Source organism: Myripristis murdjan, chromosome 23, assembly GCF_902150065.1.
Source record: "Myripristis murdjan chromosome 23, fMyrMur1.1, whole genome shotgun sequence".
NCBI classification, from domain to species: domain Eukaryota; kingdom Metazoa; phylum Chordata; class Actinopteri; order Holocentriformes; family Holocentridae; genus Myripristis; species Myripristis murdjan.
In genome coordinates, this window is record NC_044002.1 from 18,080,565 (window position 1) to 18,095,802 (window position 15,238).

Below are 15,238 nucleotides of genomic sequence, written 5' to 3' on the forward strand. Positions count from 1 at the left end.
CCTTCTCAGCCATTACTACTATACCCATCCTCTTACCTGAAGACCCTGCTTTAGTTGAATGGCACTTTAAAAGCACAAAGCATGTGTATTAAAGTGCTTCATAAAGTCAGGAGCTACACAACATGGAATAAAAAAGGAAATAAAAAAAGAATAAAAGTAATATACTGGCTTAATATGTTTGAATATTCCAGTCATGTACATTCATTCACAGTTGGAACCTGACTGATATATTGACTGGCTATTACTGGTAGATATTAGCTCATCACAGAAATATCAGTATTACCATATATTTGATCGATATGCACAAAATATATATTGCACTAAAAACCACCTGAGAGTGTGATGTTTTGCTACATGTGTGTTTTTTTATGTATGAAAAATAATAACATTCCAGTTTCTATCAGGATCAACTCCAAAACTCCCGTACTGGTTGGGCTCCAGTCACAATTGATTCTCGACATGTAATCGGTAACATGTAATAGATTACATTTTGAAAAGTGACCTTGACCTTTGACCTTTCAGTTTGACCAACAGCATCCAATGACAAAAACAGTGTGTGGATGTGAAGTGACTCAAAAATACAGAGAAACACCACAACCTCAGAAATGTAGAGACAGTCCAACCACACACACACACACACACACACACACGCACATACACTGAATACACACTGGCACTGGCACACACACAGCCACACACACAGAACAAATAAAAGTGTGTGTTTGCCTAGGATTTATCTGACGAGGTGGCATAAGACCGCTGCTCTCTGCAGCTGGCTCCTGATAAGCTCTATTAATAGTATCCCACTGCTTTCCCTATCTCCCACCCCCTCCCCCTACCCCCACGCCCCTTGACGGCCGCCATGACGACCTGGCTACCTGTTGCTATGGCGACGGCTCGCTGGGAACCCAGCCGCGACGTCTCTGAGCGGGCACCGCACTGTGGAAGCTCAGGGAAGACAAATCAATAACCAGGAAACAGGAGGGTTTCTTCTTGCTGTTTCACCACACTTCCATAAGAAGAACATTTATTTTTGCTTTGAAAACGGCCACATAAATGATGATGGTTTGTGGGTAGGCAGGTTGCCACAGATACCATTCAATCAATTACAAAAAAATATCTATATCACAAAAGAGTAAGGAGGAGACACATAAAAGTAAAGTGAGTAATATAAAAGCAAAACATAACACTAGAGGTCAAGGGAAATTAATACAATATCATTACATAAAAGCAATTATTTCAAGAGCCTATATTCCCCAGTCTGATAGAACAGCAATTTACAAGAGCTTATTGCATTGCATACACACAGTCGTCTGCACTACTCAACTCTGCAACCCTCTCACACACCACAAATATCCTGTGGGAGAAGCTCAAGGGTGTGGCTGAAAGCTTTTTGGTCAAATCTCTGCCTGCTCTCCTGCTCAGTGTCCAGTGGTCAACTAAAAGACCTGAGTGAGTCTGACGTGTGCACCCCAAACTCATCATTTCTACCCCTTTAACTCTACTTTTAAGTGATTTCTTGACCTTGCAAACATGCCCTTACGATTTGAGTCTCTGAGTTAATTTCAAAGTTATGGTTAAATATGATAATTCCCAAATCAGAGACAAAATCTGATCAGCTGTTCCTGTGCACAAGGGCTGTCTGTCCAAATTTCATGGAAGTCCACGCATAATACTGCATATGTCCTACAATACACATGTGGCCCAAGCTGTTAAAGTTAAATGCAAAGGCCTTTATTTAATGCATTTGGTCCACTGTGCAGGTTTGGGCTAGAATACTATACATCTATAGATATAAGTAATATTGATTAATATCAATTTTAGGGAACAAAAAGGAATAAAATAAGCTGCAGGTGAAAATATTGCAGAAAAAAATGTTTTTAAACATGGGATTCTGGCAACATGCCCTTCAGGTTTTCTCGCTCAGCAGTGTTGGAGAAAGTTACTTTTAAAAAAGATTTTTTGCTTTTGTCACTTACTTTAAAAAGTAACTATTTAAATATTCTTCATTACAAAATAGCTGATTAGAGCACATTTGGGTAACTCCCTTCGAACATAACAATATGGCTTACCACAGCTGTTTTTTTCTTTTAGCATTCATGTTTTGATTTATTGATTGATTGATTGTTTGATTTTATTTGAGTAATTAAAAATACGGTACACACATGCGCATACAGTACAATAAAATTAGTCAGTATGTTGCAATTAAGTCACATGACTTATTTCCATTGAAATCCGTGAAAACCTTTGAAATTGGTAATAGCAAGAAACTACAACTGATAACTCTTTTTTTGCCCCAATACACACAGATAAATAAATAAATAAATGAAGAAAAAAGAAATAAAAAAAAAAAAAAAACAGCACAAAATGAAGATAAAAACAGCACAAACTGAGTACTGAATAGAATGAAGATCTAGAAGAAGTTTTATTCAACAGTATAGAGATGAGACAGACCAGGTGATCTATACTGGGGAAGCCCACTTTTTTAAAACTCCAATTTCATATCTTATCATCAATCTCATCATCTCTTTTTTTCAGTTAATAACCTGCCTGCATTAGATGCTGCAGAAAGTTCACTTCTCCACTTTCCTAACAAAAATGAAGCATGGACAGAAAAATGAAACATGAATTTCAAAGTGTCCCCAATAATGAATAACAAGAATTGAAATGAGAGAATTACAGATGTTAAAGGGCAAAACTGTTTAAGCCTTTATCACATCATTTAATAGTCATTATCAGTCATAACCCCCCCTGCAGGTTTGGTTTAGCAGGTCTGTTCTGCACCGTCTAGTGGGTTCCTACCATCAGCTGCTCTTAACCAGTCCAACGTTAGCTTTAGGCACTTTTGTTTGCTTTTCACCAGCTTCGCTTTCATTAGCTGGTTGGTTAAGGTTAGGAAAACGTCGTCATGGTTACGTTTCAGAAACTTCAATGTGATGCATTTGCTTCAGTCGAGATTCGATCGCCAATCTCCAGAGTGAAAGTCTGTGTGATCAACCCATCCGCCAACCCCAGCCACCTCCTTACACAACCGACTTCTCACACTACATCACGGTGTGTCTCCGGGGTCCCATCTGATTGGTTAAGACAGAATGACGCTAGGAAGAGATGATGGCAGCTTCTGACCCACTAGAAGGTGACTCATAACGTCCATTCAATGATGCGATAACAATCAAATTGGGTATTATTATTTACCACAAAAAGTAATCTGATTCCAAAAACAATAGGAACGTCTAAAGCAGTGTTCCCCAACCCAGTCCTCAAGGACCGCCTGTCCTGCAGGTTTTGGTTTCAGCTCTGCTCTTGCACACCTGACCCAATTAAAGCCCACGCATCTTCCTGCACGCCCTGTTCAGATAGATCTGCTTCAACCAATCAGCATGAAGCCCTTAAATGGAGCAGGTGTGAAAGAGCAGAGCTGAAACAAAAACCTGCAGGAGAGGCGGCCCTTGAGGACTGGGTTGGGGAACACTGGTCTAAAGAGCAAACCATCCCACCCCAAACTGGTTTCACTTTGTAAATCAAATGCATTACACAGAAAAGGCTTGTGGCAAACGTCTGCAACACTGAATCATTCATTCAATCATTCAATAAAGCCATAAGCTTGAAGCGCACTCTTTCATGTTCACCTTTCATGCATCCACTCTGAACTTTTCAAATATTATTTAAGACAGGTAGAGAGAGGAACAGGTGAATTTCATGCCAATCTGCCGAGCGATTTAACCGATGAGACGGGAAACATGTTTCACCCTCAACCATGAAATGTGTTTACATCCCTGTCAACTGACAAATACATTGTGATCGCTTGTGTGTGTGTGTGTGTGTGTGTGTGTGTGGCTGTTTGTACGTGTGCTCATGTGACATTATGCAAATACAGACACAGACACACACGCAGACAGACATATGCATCCATATCAGTGCAGACACACACACACACACACACACACACACACTCCAGATCCTTATCTGCTGTAATGCCCCTATCTGTATTCACCTCATACAGCCAGGCCACTTCGTTCCTCTTGTGTTTTATTCCTCTCTCAGTCTTTGCCATATGTGTCACCAGCTTGTCTCCCTCACAGCCACATCTGCTTTCAGAAACTCGTGCAGCCCATATGCTTACCAGCGGGGTACAGCAAATGTTTATGTGTCCGCCGAGTAACACACAACCACAGCTTCACATTCGGGTGAGGGCGCACGTTCCCGGGCGAAAATATGTTACAGCCGACGAAGCTAATATCATCACAGGCCGGTAAAAAGGTCAAACAGATGTTTAGATGCAGCTTGTTGACTCTCTGAAGATGCAGTTTTTGGCTCGGCCGGGAGCCTCTCAGCAGTGGAGGAAGTACAAAACGCAAAAATGTCATTTTATCTTCCAATTATTAAATAATTTTCACTTGTTGCTGACCTATGAAGATTTTCCATTTAAAGTGCTCATATGCTATTTATTTATTTGTTTGTTTGTTTTTGGTAACATCTATTTTGGCCTGATTTTTGGTGCTAAGTTGCTGCTGCTGTGATGTTTTTGCGCTTTTCAGATATCAAACACCATTTTTTTTTTTTTACACTGAGCAAGTGGGTTTTCCATTTTTTTTTTGTTAATACCCCTGGACAGCCTGCGTGGTTGAAAAGCCACCACTCGGGCCAGAGGAGTGATGGTCCTCCTCCACACTTTTACTTATTCAATAACTGTTTAAAAAAAAAATCCAAAAACTCAAAATCTGATGCAGTGAAGTGGTTTGTTGGATCAAAATCTGCACTACGCCTTCTGCCAGGTTTATTTTTACAGTCTATAAGAATCTTTTACCCCATTTAAACTTCTTAATCAACACTTGACTTACATCATAGTGTCTAGGGTTTGCACTGCCTGCTACAAATATTAATGTATATTTAATGAAGTGAATACATCATGAGTGCTATCTGAATTTAAAAAAAAAAAACTGACATATTTTTATGTTGAGACATTTTCTCCTACGTTTGTCTTGGCAGTCTCTCATTACAACACTATGAGTCCAAGAGAAAAGATGGGGATTCATTGGTAATTTATCATATTCATACCAGTTCAAATATCGATATCCTGCAATACCACCTTCTGATATATTATCTATGAACTTGTGCCACTTGATATTTGAGTTTTCAACTTAATTTGCACATTTGAGGTCCTGTGAGGTGTGCTTGTTGCCTTGAGGTATTTACACTGGAACTGTCACGTTCATGCTGCAGTATCAAAACAATGATTGGTCAATGACAATGACTGAACGATTGATTCCTGGTTATTGGAAAACTATTTTGCCTTTTCCACGTTTTTTTTTCTTCTTCTTCCGTTACAGATATCTTGATGTATCTCAGCTGATTAGCTGACACATCACAGATGACACGGTTCATTTTCCAGAACGCTGAACTTTATTCAACTTTCCCTGTTTGCCACTGCCACTGGTGTTTTCTTGTGTCGTCAGCTGCCGCTGGAAATTGCTGAATTCCTGTTGCTTGTGTCACTTTTGTAGAAAAAGGCATGAATGGACAGTTATATAGAAGTTGGGTTCGCCTGCCTAAAATGTAGAGCATGCCCTGCCTCATCACACCTGCAGGTGACTAATTCACACATCTGCGAATCGGAGCCAAAGCCAATAATTGACGTTTGTTGTTGCAGGGTTGAGGATGCAGGACCTGAAATGCTGGTTCCTTCTTCACACTGAGCTAAAGTCTCAGATGATGATTACGTCAGTGTAAAAGAGATAAAGCAGTGTGTTAAGTCCTGCAGTGTCTCTTTCCTTGGATTTCCTGTTGAAGAGGTTTGAATTTCACTGCCACCGCTAACTACCGAGTTCTTCTATTTATGTACCCAAAATAAGGTCCTGTTACCGCTCCTTGAAACATCGAGATGACTTTTGTTATAGTTTGCTATACAAATAAAATTGAATTGAATTTAAAAGCGTCATTTGGTGTGCAGCAGATGATTTTGCCCAGGAAAACACCTACCAGACAAAGGGTGTTTGAAGCAGAAAATGCAACAGCTTTCATGAACTGGGCACAGCCTGAATCATTACCGTGTTATATCAATAATTTATTTACCTGAAAACATGACCTGTTATTACTTAAAGAATATCTTTTGCACAGAGTGAAGCTACAGTGGAAACAAGGTACACTGTCTCACCAAAATGGCAGATTTTTTTTGTGGAATTCATTCATTCATTTTTTTTTTTAAGGTTCAGCTCATGATTAAATGAGCTGTGAAGATGGACATTTCTGACAGGCACCCTCTATGGGAGCACGGTGGTGTGTGAGTCCCATATAAATCCCATTTCACTGTGTGTTCCCTTTTTGCGGTAATGAGCTCTCCTTTCAGCACCAGGGACAGCTCCCAGCTCCCACCTTCTGCCTCCCTCTATACACACACACACACACACACACACACACACACTCAAACAAAGTCATCATCTGGTCATGCCGGGCCTCCGAGCACCAAAGTACAAAGTATCTGTCTTGTCTCGAGAAAGCAGCTTTTAAACGCAGAGTGCAAAGCCCGAGACCGACTTACTTGATCAGATTGGGAAACAGAGCCGAGGAAGATACTCCTCTGGTCGACTCCTCATCCTCATCACCGCGGTGGAGCAGGGAGACGGTCAGAGGGAGGAGAGGGACAGGGGGAGGTGGGGGTTGAGGGCAGCGGGGACATTTTCTGGTACTAAGTATCTGGTCACTGATGGAGGAAGCTAATTAGAGACTAATGGCGGATTCTCGGAAATACAGATTGGGGGCAGGAGACGCAGCGCAGTTACAGCTATAAAAATAGAATAAAAAAATGATGACTACCATCGACGAAAAGCAGAATAAAACAACTGTTGATTTTTTTTTAAGATGAGTGAGGCATTTTAGGATTTTAGGATTGCATATTCTTCACAAAAAAAACAACCTCTTAGGCTTACAAAACCTTTTCAAACCCTCATTGGATGAGCTCAAAAAATGCCCCCGAGGTGAGTCTAGAAAAAATGTTAGTGTCTCAAAAGTTGACATTTTCCTACAACAACAACATCATGTAGATACACAAATTAATCTCTGAATGACTGCTCTCGCTCCCGCCTGGTTACACCAAGAATTATGACTCAATTATAAATCAACCAATTAATTTTAAGGCCTCTAGGTAATAATTAAACATTATCACAATGTAATTAACGGCACTATTTTTATCCCTGACCCTTATCTAGACAAAAAGGCTTTTACATAAGTTACATGTGAATTTCCAGGTGTGTGTTTCTGACTGTGTATGTGTGTGCTTATTTGCGATTAAAATGCTCCCCAGGTGTAAATGTGTGTATCTGTAGTAGTAGCACATTGCACAGTCAGTTTTTACTGAATAAGTAAAGCTTCAAAAATCTATCCCAATATACTATAGCAGCTATTACTCATGCACCTTGCTTGTCTGTGGCTATTTGTTTACTGGTGATATATATATGTATTTCTTGTTATTTGCGTGGATAACAGTCCAAACATTGACAAGCTGGTGTCACGTCGAGATATTTCCAGCACAGCTACAGTGGAGTTTGACACCAGAAAAATAAATAAATGAACTCAACAATCATTACAGGGAGAAATCCATCATAAAAGAGGCAGAGATTACAATTTCCCCACTGACAATAGCTGCAGTGGCCCCATAATGCAGTGCAGCCACAGCTTGCATCTTTGTGGATCTGTCATCGCTAGTGTGTGAAATGCAACACCGTCTTTGATGGCTTTTTTTGTCATAGGAACAGCCAGGCATGGCACAACATTGTTCTCTCTCTCCGCTCTCACTTTTTCTCGCCTGGGAAAACTGACCACGCCAGCACTTTCTCTCTCTCCTCCTACACAAACACGGCACAGAGTATCCCTTCTCTGCAGGCTGTTGAAAGTCATTCTGGGAAATTTAGGAAATCGCTAAGTAAAAGTAAACGAGACGGGGAAAGTGCAAACACCTAAAAAAAAAAAAAGTTTCAGTACAAGATAACTGGAAAATCACAAATCAATATGAGACGGTGTTATAGCATCTCAAGGTGGATTTCTGTGTTCGAATTGAAACGTCTGTCCACAGCTAACCTGCGCGGCGAGAAAACCTCCGAAATTGAGATAAGCGCTGTTATGAAATAGCGCGTTATGTGATAAAACCCTGCCAACAGTCTTCCTGACAGCCCCGCTCAATAACGTCTGCTCAAACTAGCAAAGTCTCCTATCAAACAACAGACCCTGTGTGTTCAGGCAAAGGTCAGCGCACCAATAATTGGCCGGGAGATGACAAAACAGAGGCTTATGGGAAGAAAGATCGGGAGGTGGGGGTGACGGGGTGAGGAGGTGCCAGGGTTGGAGGGTGGGAAGGTGGTGGGGGGGGTGCTGTGGGGCGGGCAGTGTGGCATTTCCTGGCCTGACAAACATCTCCTATGACCTTTCTGGCAAGTTCTGCTGTGAAATGCTAAGCAGTCGGTTTTCCTGAGCGCTGGCCGTCATGCAAAAACGCAGGCGGCCAGGTGACAGGCGTGAACGTGCGCCCTGGAAATGGTGGCTTGTTATCGTTTCTGCCAGCTAATAAGGACACGAGACTGTTTTTCATTATCTATCTGCGGCCAGGTCGCGCTCGCTTGTGTAATGAAGATCACCGTGCGGGGAAAGACTGAGACGGAAGAAAGTAGGACACTGGCACTTGTGATGTAACTGCCTAAATGACCTCGGTGATTACTTTTCGCCCGAGACTGGTTCATATTAGCGACTGATGTTAAAGCCAGCAAATGATTGTGTCTAAACTTAGCATTTTGAATCATCATATGTGTTTGTTTTTACATGAAAAAAGGCAATGTGCCCTCCTCATCTATTATTTTCTTATTGACTTCAGTCTCTGAAAATAGCTGCCTGGGGGGAATCTGTCTGTTTATTTTCTCCAGCACTCATTATTGAAAATTTCGAGCAAAAACTGAATACTAAAAACAAAACATTACAATGGCTTTTTTTTTTTTGCCATGACTGTTTGTGTTGGAAGTACAGTATGCTTTAGAAGTTGGGTTTTCAAAGCAAAATTGGCTCGTGGTGATTTCCTGTCTCCACAACAGAGCGGTTCTAGATGGCTGCTCATTAACTGCTATAAAAGTGCACTGAAAAAAAAAATGGAAAAGTTTGAAAAGTTGAGTAGGTGACAGTGGGGAGGAGGAAAAAAAAAGGAGGAAGAGATAATTGTGGTATTTAAGGGGTGGAGGTATTAAAAGCTGGGTCATGATTTTCCTATAAGCCTAATATACCGGCATGTCAGCTTTCTGGAAATTGGCTGTCATTCACCAAGTCCTGTTTTACTTAAAATTCCAAGTCAGTGTGTTCAGTTCATTTTGCAGAACTAGTTGCATAAACTGAGCCTTTTCTCCACTAAAGACTAAGAATTTAAGTAGATAAAATATGTAAATTCAGTAAAATAAAAGATTACTGAGTGACAGGAAAGCAAAGTGATCAACCAGAATTTAACCCACAAACTCATGAATACATTGTATACATCATAGTGCCTGATTTACTAAAGGTTTGCATGTCCACTGGTCCAAAATAACACCCCAATTAAACAAATTTAAGCAATTGTTGCAAGTAATGCTTGGGTGGTGTTTCTTGCCTCCCTTCTTTGTTGCAGCATTTTTTTTTCTGCACACATAGTTGAAACATCAGGGCTTGCTCTCCTCCCTTAGAAGCAGATATTTGCTGCAAGTCGTTTTTGTGCAGAAGTGAAACCAACTTCCACTAGATTTGAAAACCGCCTAAGCTACATGATCCATCACAGTGAGCATGCAGCTGACTTAATTAATTTGGTTTTGTCAAAGTCTCTGTTTTATCCTTCCCAAGTTAAGTATTTCATGTGAGCTCCTGCATTGCCTCTGTTTACTGTCGATCACCTGACACCCAGAGGAGGAGAGCAAAGTCTCAGCCAGGAAATAATTCCTCCAAAAGCATGTTGCTGACATCCTGCGTGCGTTACAAAACAACTGGGGGAAGCAATATATTTTTTCCTAGGATGGTGAAGGCACAACTTGCATTCATTCTCCACAGCCTTTCCCTAATCTTAACCATAATCAACGTATGCTTAACCCTAACCTTAACCCAAGCCTAACCCTAACCAATAAGCCAAATTGACCGTTCAAAATGTAAAAAATGACTTTGCCATCCTCGGGCAAAAAAATGCCCAAGGGGAAATGTAAATTAGATGCAGTCAGCAGTGAATGGGCTATATCTCTAAATGACTCCATTAAATTGTTATTTCCTGCAATTGCGCTTCATGGATATTCATCACCTGCACGCTGCTGACCCCATACAAACAAATATAGGGTAATTGCAATACAGCTAGTTCATACATCACATTGTAATTTTCCAAATTAGGGCCATATATCACAACAGACACTCAAAATGATGCTGGAAGTCATTGTGGCTGCAAACCCTTAATTCGAGTGCTAATATGACTGTTTTTGAAGGAAGCACGCATTGTGTCTCCACTTTGGTGAGAACTGAACAAACCTGCCTTTCCTATCACAACAGTTGCCTCAGTGGGAAAATGCGTAATTGGTCCACTTGCAATTCCTGCACGTATCACTGAGGAGAACGTACACTATTCTCAAAGGAGGCGGCAGATAAGTGCCATCAGTGTGGAGCTCAGCCTTCACAGCCATATCCCGATGCATCACGGAGGATGTGACTCACAAACAAGTGCAGTTAGTTACTATAAATTATTGTGGGATACATTGAACACTGATCAAAAGGTGAGCTGCACGTTAGAAGCATGCAAGCTCCACGTGCAGAGAGGGAGGAGGGCAGAGAGGGAGGAGTAAACAGATGGAAAGGGAATTCAAGCCAAGGGGAGAAAAACCTGAGAGGAAAACATATTGAAGTACTAGGAAAGGAAGTGGGGGTGGCGGGTAAGCGGGGTGGAAGGGGTGGGGCAATAAAGGAGCAATAGAGACAGATCGGAAGTCACTGTCATGGTCATATGTGAAAACCTCACAGCAGTCTGGGAGTCTTGGAGTCAACCTCAGTCAGTCTTCAGTGTGCCAGGATGCCATCTTCCCATTAACTATCATTTTTATTTCCCCTGTATCGCTTACTGTGGTCCAGCCAAACATCATCATCATCATCATCAACATGATATGTTCTCTAACATCCAATGACATGCAACTTCAGAAAGCAGAGTGTGCTGTGTCATGTGAAATTATATGTAACTGCAAATATCAGAGATTAGTTAATGAGTGAGTGACAAAAAAAAGTTACTTTTAGGTCCAAGAGCTCAAGTGCAGTACATTTGTAAAGCCTTTCTTCACAGTTTCAGCCTCCAAGGGATTTCAAAACACCCATAACAAAGAAAATAACACCCACTAACCTCAGATCCTCAATGAAAACAACATAGGCCTAACACTTCCGCAAAACCTCATTAGGAAAAAAAACCCATCCTGAAATCCCCTCAGGTCTCCCACTGAGACTCATGTCAACTTGATAATTGGCCAAACCAATTAACCATCAAGTGGGCTGGCTTACTCTGTGCAGTGACAAGAGTGACCAAGCAGTTAATGAGATCATCTTTCAACAACAGCCCAGGCAAAGATCCATGTCAGCAAACACCCACATGCTGAAGTGTCCTCAAGCAAAACAAATATCATTAACTGGCCTCTAGATATGTTTTTGTGCAGCTGACCTTGATCTCGGCTCTCAGAGGGGATAATTTCTTTCAAAAATCAATGAAACATCACAGTACCATCAATGCAAAGGAGGAGAAAAAGTGCCAGAGTTGCCTTTTCACTTGTTTACAGAGCAAATCAACTTTGTGTGAAGAATTGCATGAGTCAGTGCAAACATCTTGAGTGTATACTGAATACTGCCACTTCAAATAGCATTGGAAAGAAATGGAATTGACAATACCCTCTGTTCTCAGGAAAATATGGTTTTATATGAGGCTTAATAACCTGTCAGATTAGATAACTTGTCTCTATGGAGGCATTTCCAGTGCATGCTTCAGAAAACCATAAACACAGCCAGTTAACAGCCAGGAACATACAACAGGCTGCTGAACACCAGCCTTACCAAGCCCCACTCCGACGATGAGCCTCCCCACCAGGAGCACCTCCTTGCTGGGGGCGGCGCTCAGCACGATCCCGCCGACGGTGAAGAAGAAGCTCGCCAGCAGGATGCAGACTCTGCGCCCGAAGAGCCCGTTGAGGAAGCCGCCCAGCAGGGCTGACAGCGCGGCCGCGGCCACAGTACTTGATATGAGCAGCTCCTGCCACAGGGCGCTCAGATCCAGCTCCCTCTTCAGCAGGAGCATCGCCCCGGAGATCACCCCGGTGTCGTAGCCGAACAGGAAGCCCCCCAGGGCGGAGAAGACCGCCAGGACGTATACGAAGCCTGGTGTGACATCCTGCTGGAACTGCTTGCGGGCAGCCCTCTCCAAGTCCCCGGTGGAGGAGGCGCTGGCCCCGGAGAGGGTCCCGGTGGCGGAGGCGGAGGCGGAGGCGCCCTGGCTGCTGATGCTGGCGCTGGACGGAGCTTTGATGAGACTCCGCTCTCCTCCGTCGTTCACTTTCTTCCTCCGCTCGCCCATCAGGTTGCTCATACTACGGAGATTGTAGTCATGGTCGCCCGACTTTCGCGACATAGGGGAAAACACAGGACAGGGGTGTTGGAGTTGTAGCCTGTTTGATGATTTTAAAAAAGAGGCGTAAACACACACACGTATACTGAAACACACACACAACTAATATTCCCACCCCCTTCAGACCGAAGTTATCCTCCTGCTGCGTAAAAGGCGTGCGCTACGCAGGATGTCCAAACCACTTTACTCCCGAAATAACGCGCTGGCAGGTGCATAAAGTTGTTTTCCAGCCTCGTGTGCGGGCTACCAGCGCCTCATATCCCTGTGGTCCTGATGATGGGGAGTTGGAGAAGAGTGGGGAGGAAAGATAAGATGATATAGGAGGAGTGTAGTGGACCAGTTCGTCACCACTAGCGTCGGTGTGACGCAAAGAAATATTGTTTTGGGAGTAGGTCATTTCTGACGGGAATTTGGCTCGCTTTGTTTGAGTGCCATTACTTAACAGCGGTTATTATGCAATGGGAGAATAATTGCCTGTACACAATACACATTAAATAATAAGTCCCTGCATTATTATATTGATACAAGGCATAAAAAACACAATTAACGTCAGTAGAAACTTACTGTTGAGAAACACTGACACACAGTAAATCCCTATTTGAATATGCCCGTTATAGAAGTATTGGTGGTTTTTATTTTCCTATTAAGCCCAATTTTCAGCTGATGCGCGTAAGTAAAAACATCATACAATAATAATATGCCTCATAATTTCTGCTTTAAACAGCAGAGACTGATTTTGTTTGAGCGAAACCGACAGAGTATGATGCTGGTATCACACAGTTCAGAGGCATAATCCTCATCACCACGTTTCAACCTGATGCTGGAGTGAATATCTCGCTCGAAATACTCAGAAATCGGCTGCCATCTGCAGGCTTGGCTCTGGCAGTACAGGAGCAAGGCCACCAAAGTCTCATTGTGGAGGTCCAAAGGTGTTTGGCATCAATGGCTATGAAACAAATATGCATTTTGTCCATCTTAAAAGAGTTGATGGGATATGATTGATTTGTGTGCTGTTTTTTTTTTGACTAGATATTCATAATTTCTCCTTTGACTCACCCAAACCAAAATATGTCTTGCTGTTGTGAATGAACAGAATATTAGGGACACTTGCTCTTTTATTTAAGTGGACACTGACCAGGTGAATGCAGATAAAAGCCATCTCTCTCACTGACTTCTTTCATAAATGAGAAAAAGCAGATAAAGAGAGGCTGAGATGTTACAGAGTGATTTTTAAACTTTGACACAACTGAGATTTGGATTGTGGAAAAAGAAGATGCAGCTCAATATTAGCTAGCAGGCTGTTTTGTGCATGTAGTGTAAGCACATCTGATTTTTCCCAAAATTTTCGCTAAATAAGCCTGCTGGCCTTAGTCAGCCAGCCAACAAAGCCATGGGATTAAGTGTGTGTGTGTGTGTGTAGAGGTGGGGGTGGGGGGTGGGGTATAACAATGTGTTGGTGATGAAATATTAACTGAGGGGTGCGGCCAGCCATTGTGTGCTCTTGATACATAAAATGATTGAAGAGCCCATTAACCCTCAGTATGTTGGTTATCAGTTTCATTTTTTTCTATAAATGACACCTTCTAAGCTTTGTCAGTACATAAAACCATGACAACTCATCCATTTTACTGGAAGTAAAATCTAACCAAGAAATCTAACCAAAATCCACATTCTAATCATTATTCATCTTACTGTCAAGCTAATAAACTAAATCCAACCAAATAAAATTCAACTGATTATATCAAGTAAGTCAAATCTGTTTCAAACTTGCTGCAGGAGCTAAATCAAGCATAACTTCAAACAATGTGAGCACATTTCAGTGACTTGTAGGTGTGATAATTCATTTGTTTGCATTAATTGTTGCATTTTGTCTAAAAATGAATGAATATGAGTTCACAAATGAACCAAATAATTAAAATATATCTTGTGCATTCAAATGAATCAAAGCGCAAAGTCAGCTGCGTTTGAATAAAATATAACATGTCTGTATTGACATTGTACAACAAAATTGAAATGCAATCCTTGAGTCCAATAAAAAAAACAACAACAACAACAATGCATATAAAATCTGTGGGCTAAATAATTTAGCAGCTTCTAAAAGGAAGTAAAAAAAACAAAAAAAAAAAAAAAAACACATTCCACACAGAAAACATTCACATTCTGCAGGCACAGTACGATTCATATCAGTATTGCACAGTGAATATTGTTCATGTTTTTGCTGTGTGTAGTGCAGTCATGGCTCTGGTACAAAAACTGTTCTTTAATCTGTTAGTCTGTGCTTTCAGTGTCCTGAAGCGCTTGCCTGAGGGCAGCAGTTCAAGGAGAGTGTCCAGGGCGAGATGGGTCCCTGAGAATATTCTGTGCTTTCCTGAAACAGTGGGAACAGTACAGGTCTTACAGGGAGAGGAGAGGGCATAATCTTTTGGGCTGTGGTGACGACCCTCTGGAGCGCTTTCCTGTCTGCAGCCGTGCAGCTGGAGAACCACACTCAGATGCAGCAGGTCAGGATGCTCTCCACGAAGCAACGATAAAAGGACACAAGCAGTTTTTGTGTGAAGTGTTTATTCCTGAGTATTCCCAGGGAGTGCAGTCTCTGCTGTGCCTTCT

General features: G+C 41.9%; 1 protein-coding gene across 1 annotated transcript in view; it reads right to left on the bottom strand.

Annotated features, from left to right (window-relative positions):
- LOC115354864 (proton myo-inositol cotransporter-like) overlaps positions 1-12,888 on the bottom strand; it is a 99,141-nt gene extending 86,253 nt beyond the window's left edge. The window contains exon 1 of the mRNA XM_030045356.1: positions 12,064-12,888. Within this exon, the coding sequence (XP_029901216.1) occupies positions 12,064-12,634 (571 nt within the window). The 5' untranslated portion in view covers positions 12,635-12,888. The remainder of the gene's footprint in view (positions 1-12,063) is intronic.
- Between the last annotated feature and the right edge of the window lie 2,350 nt (positions 12,889-15,238).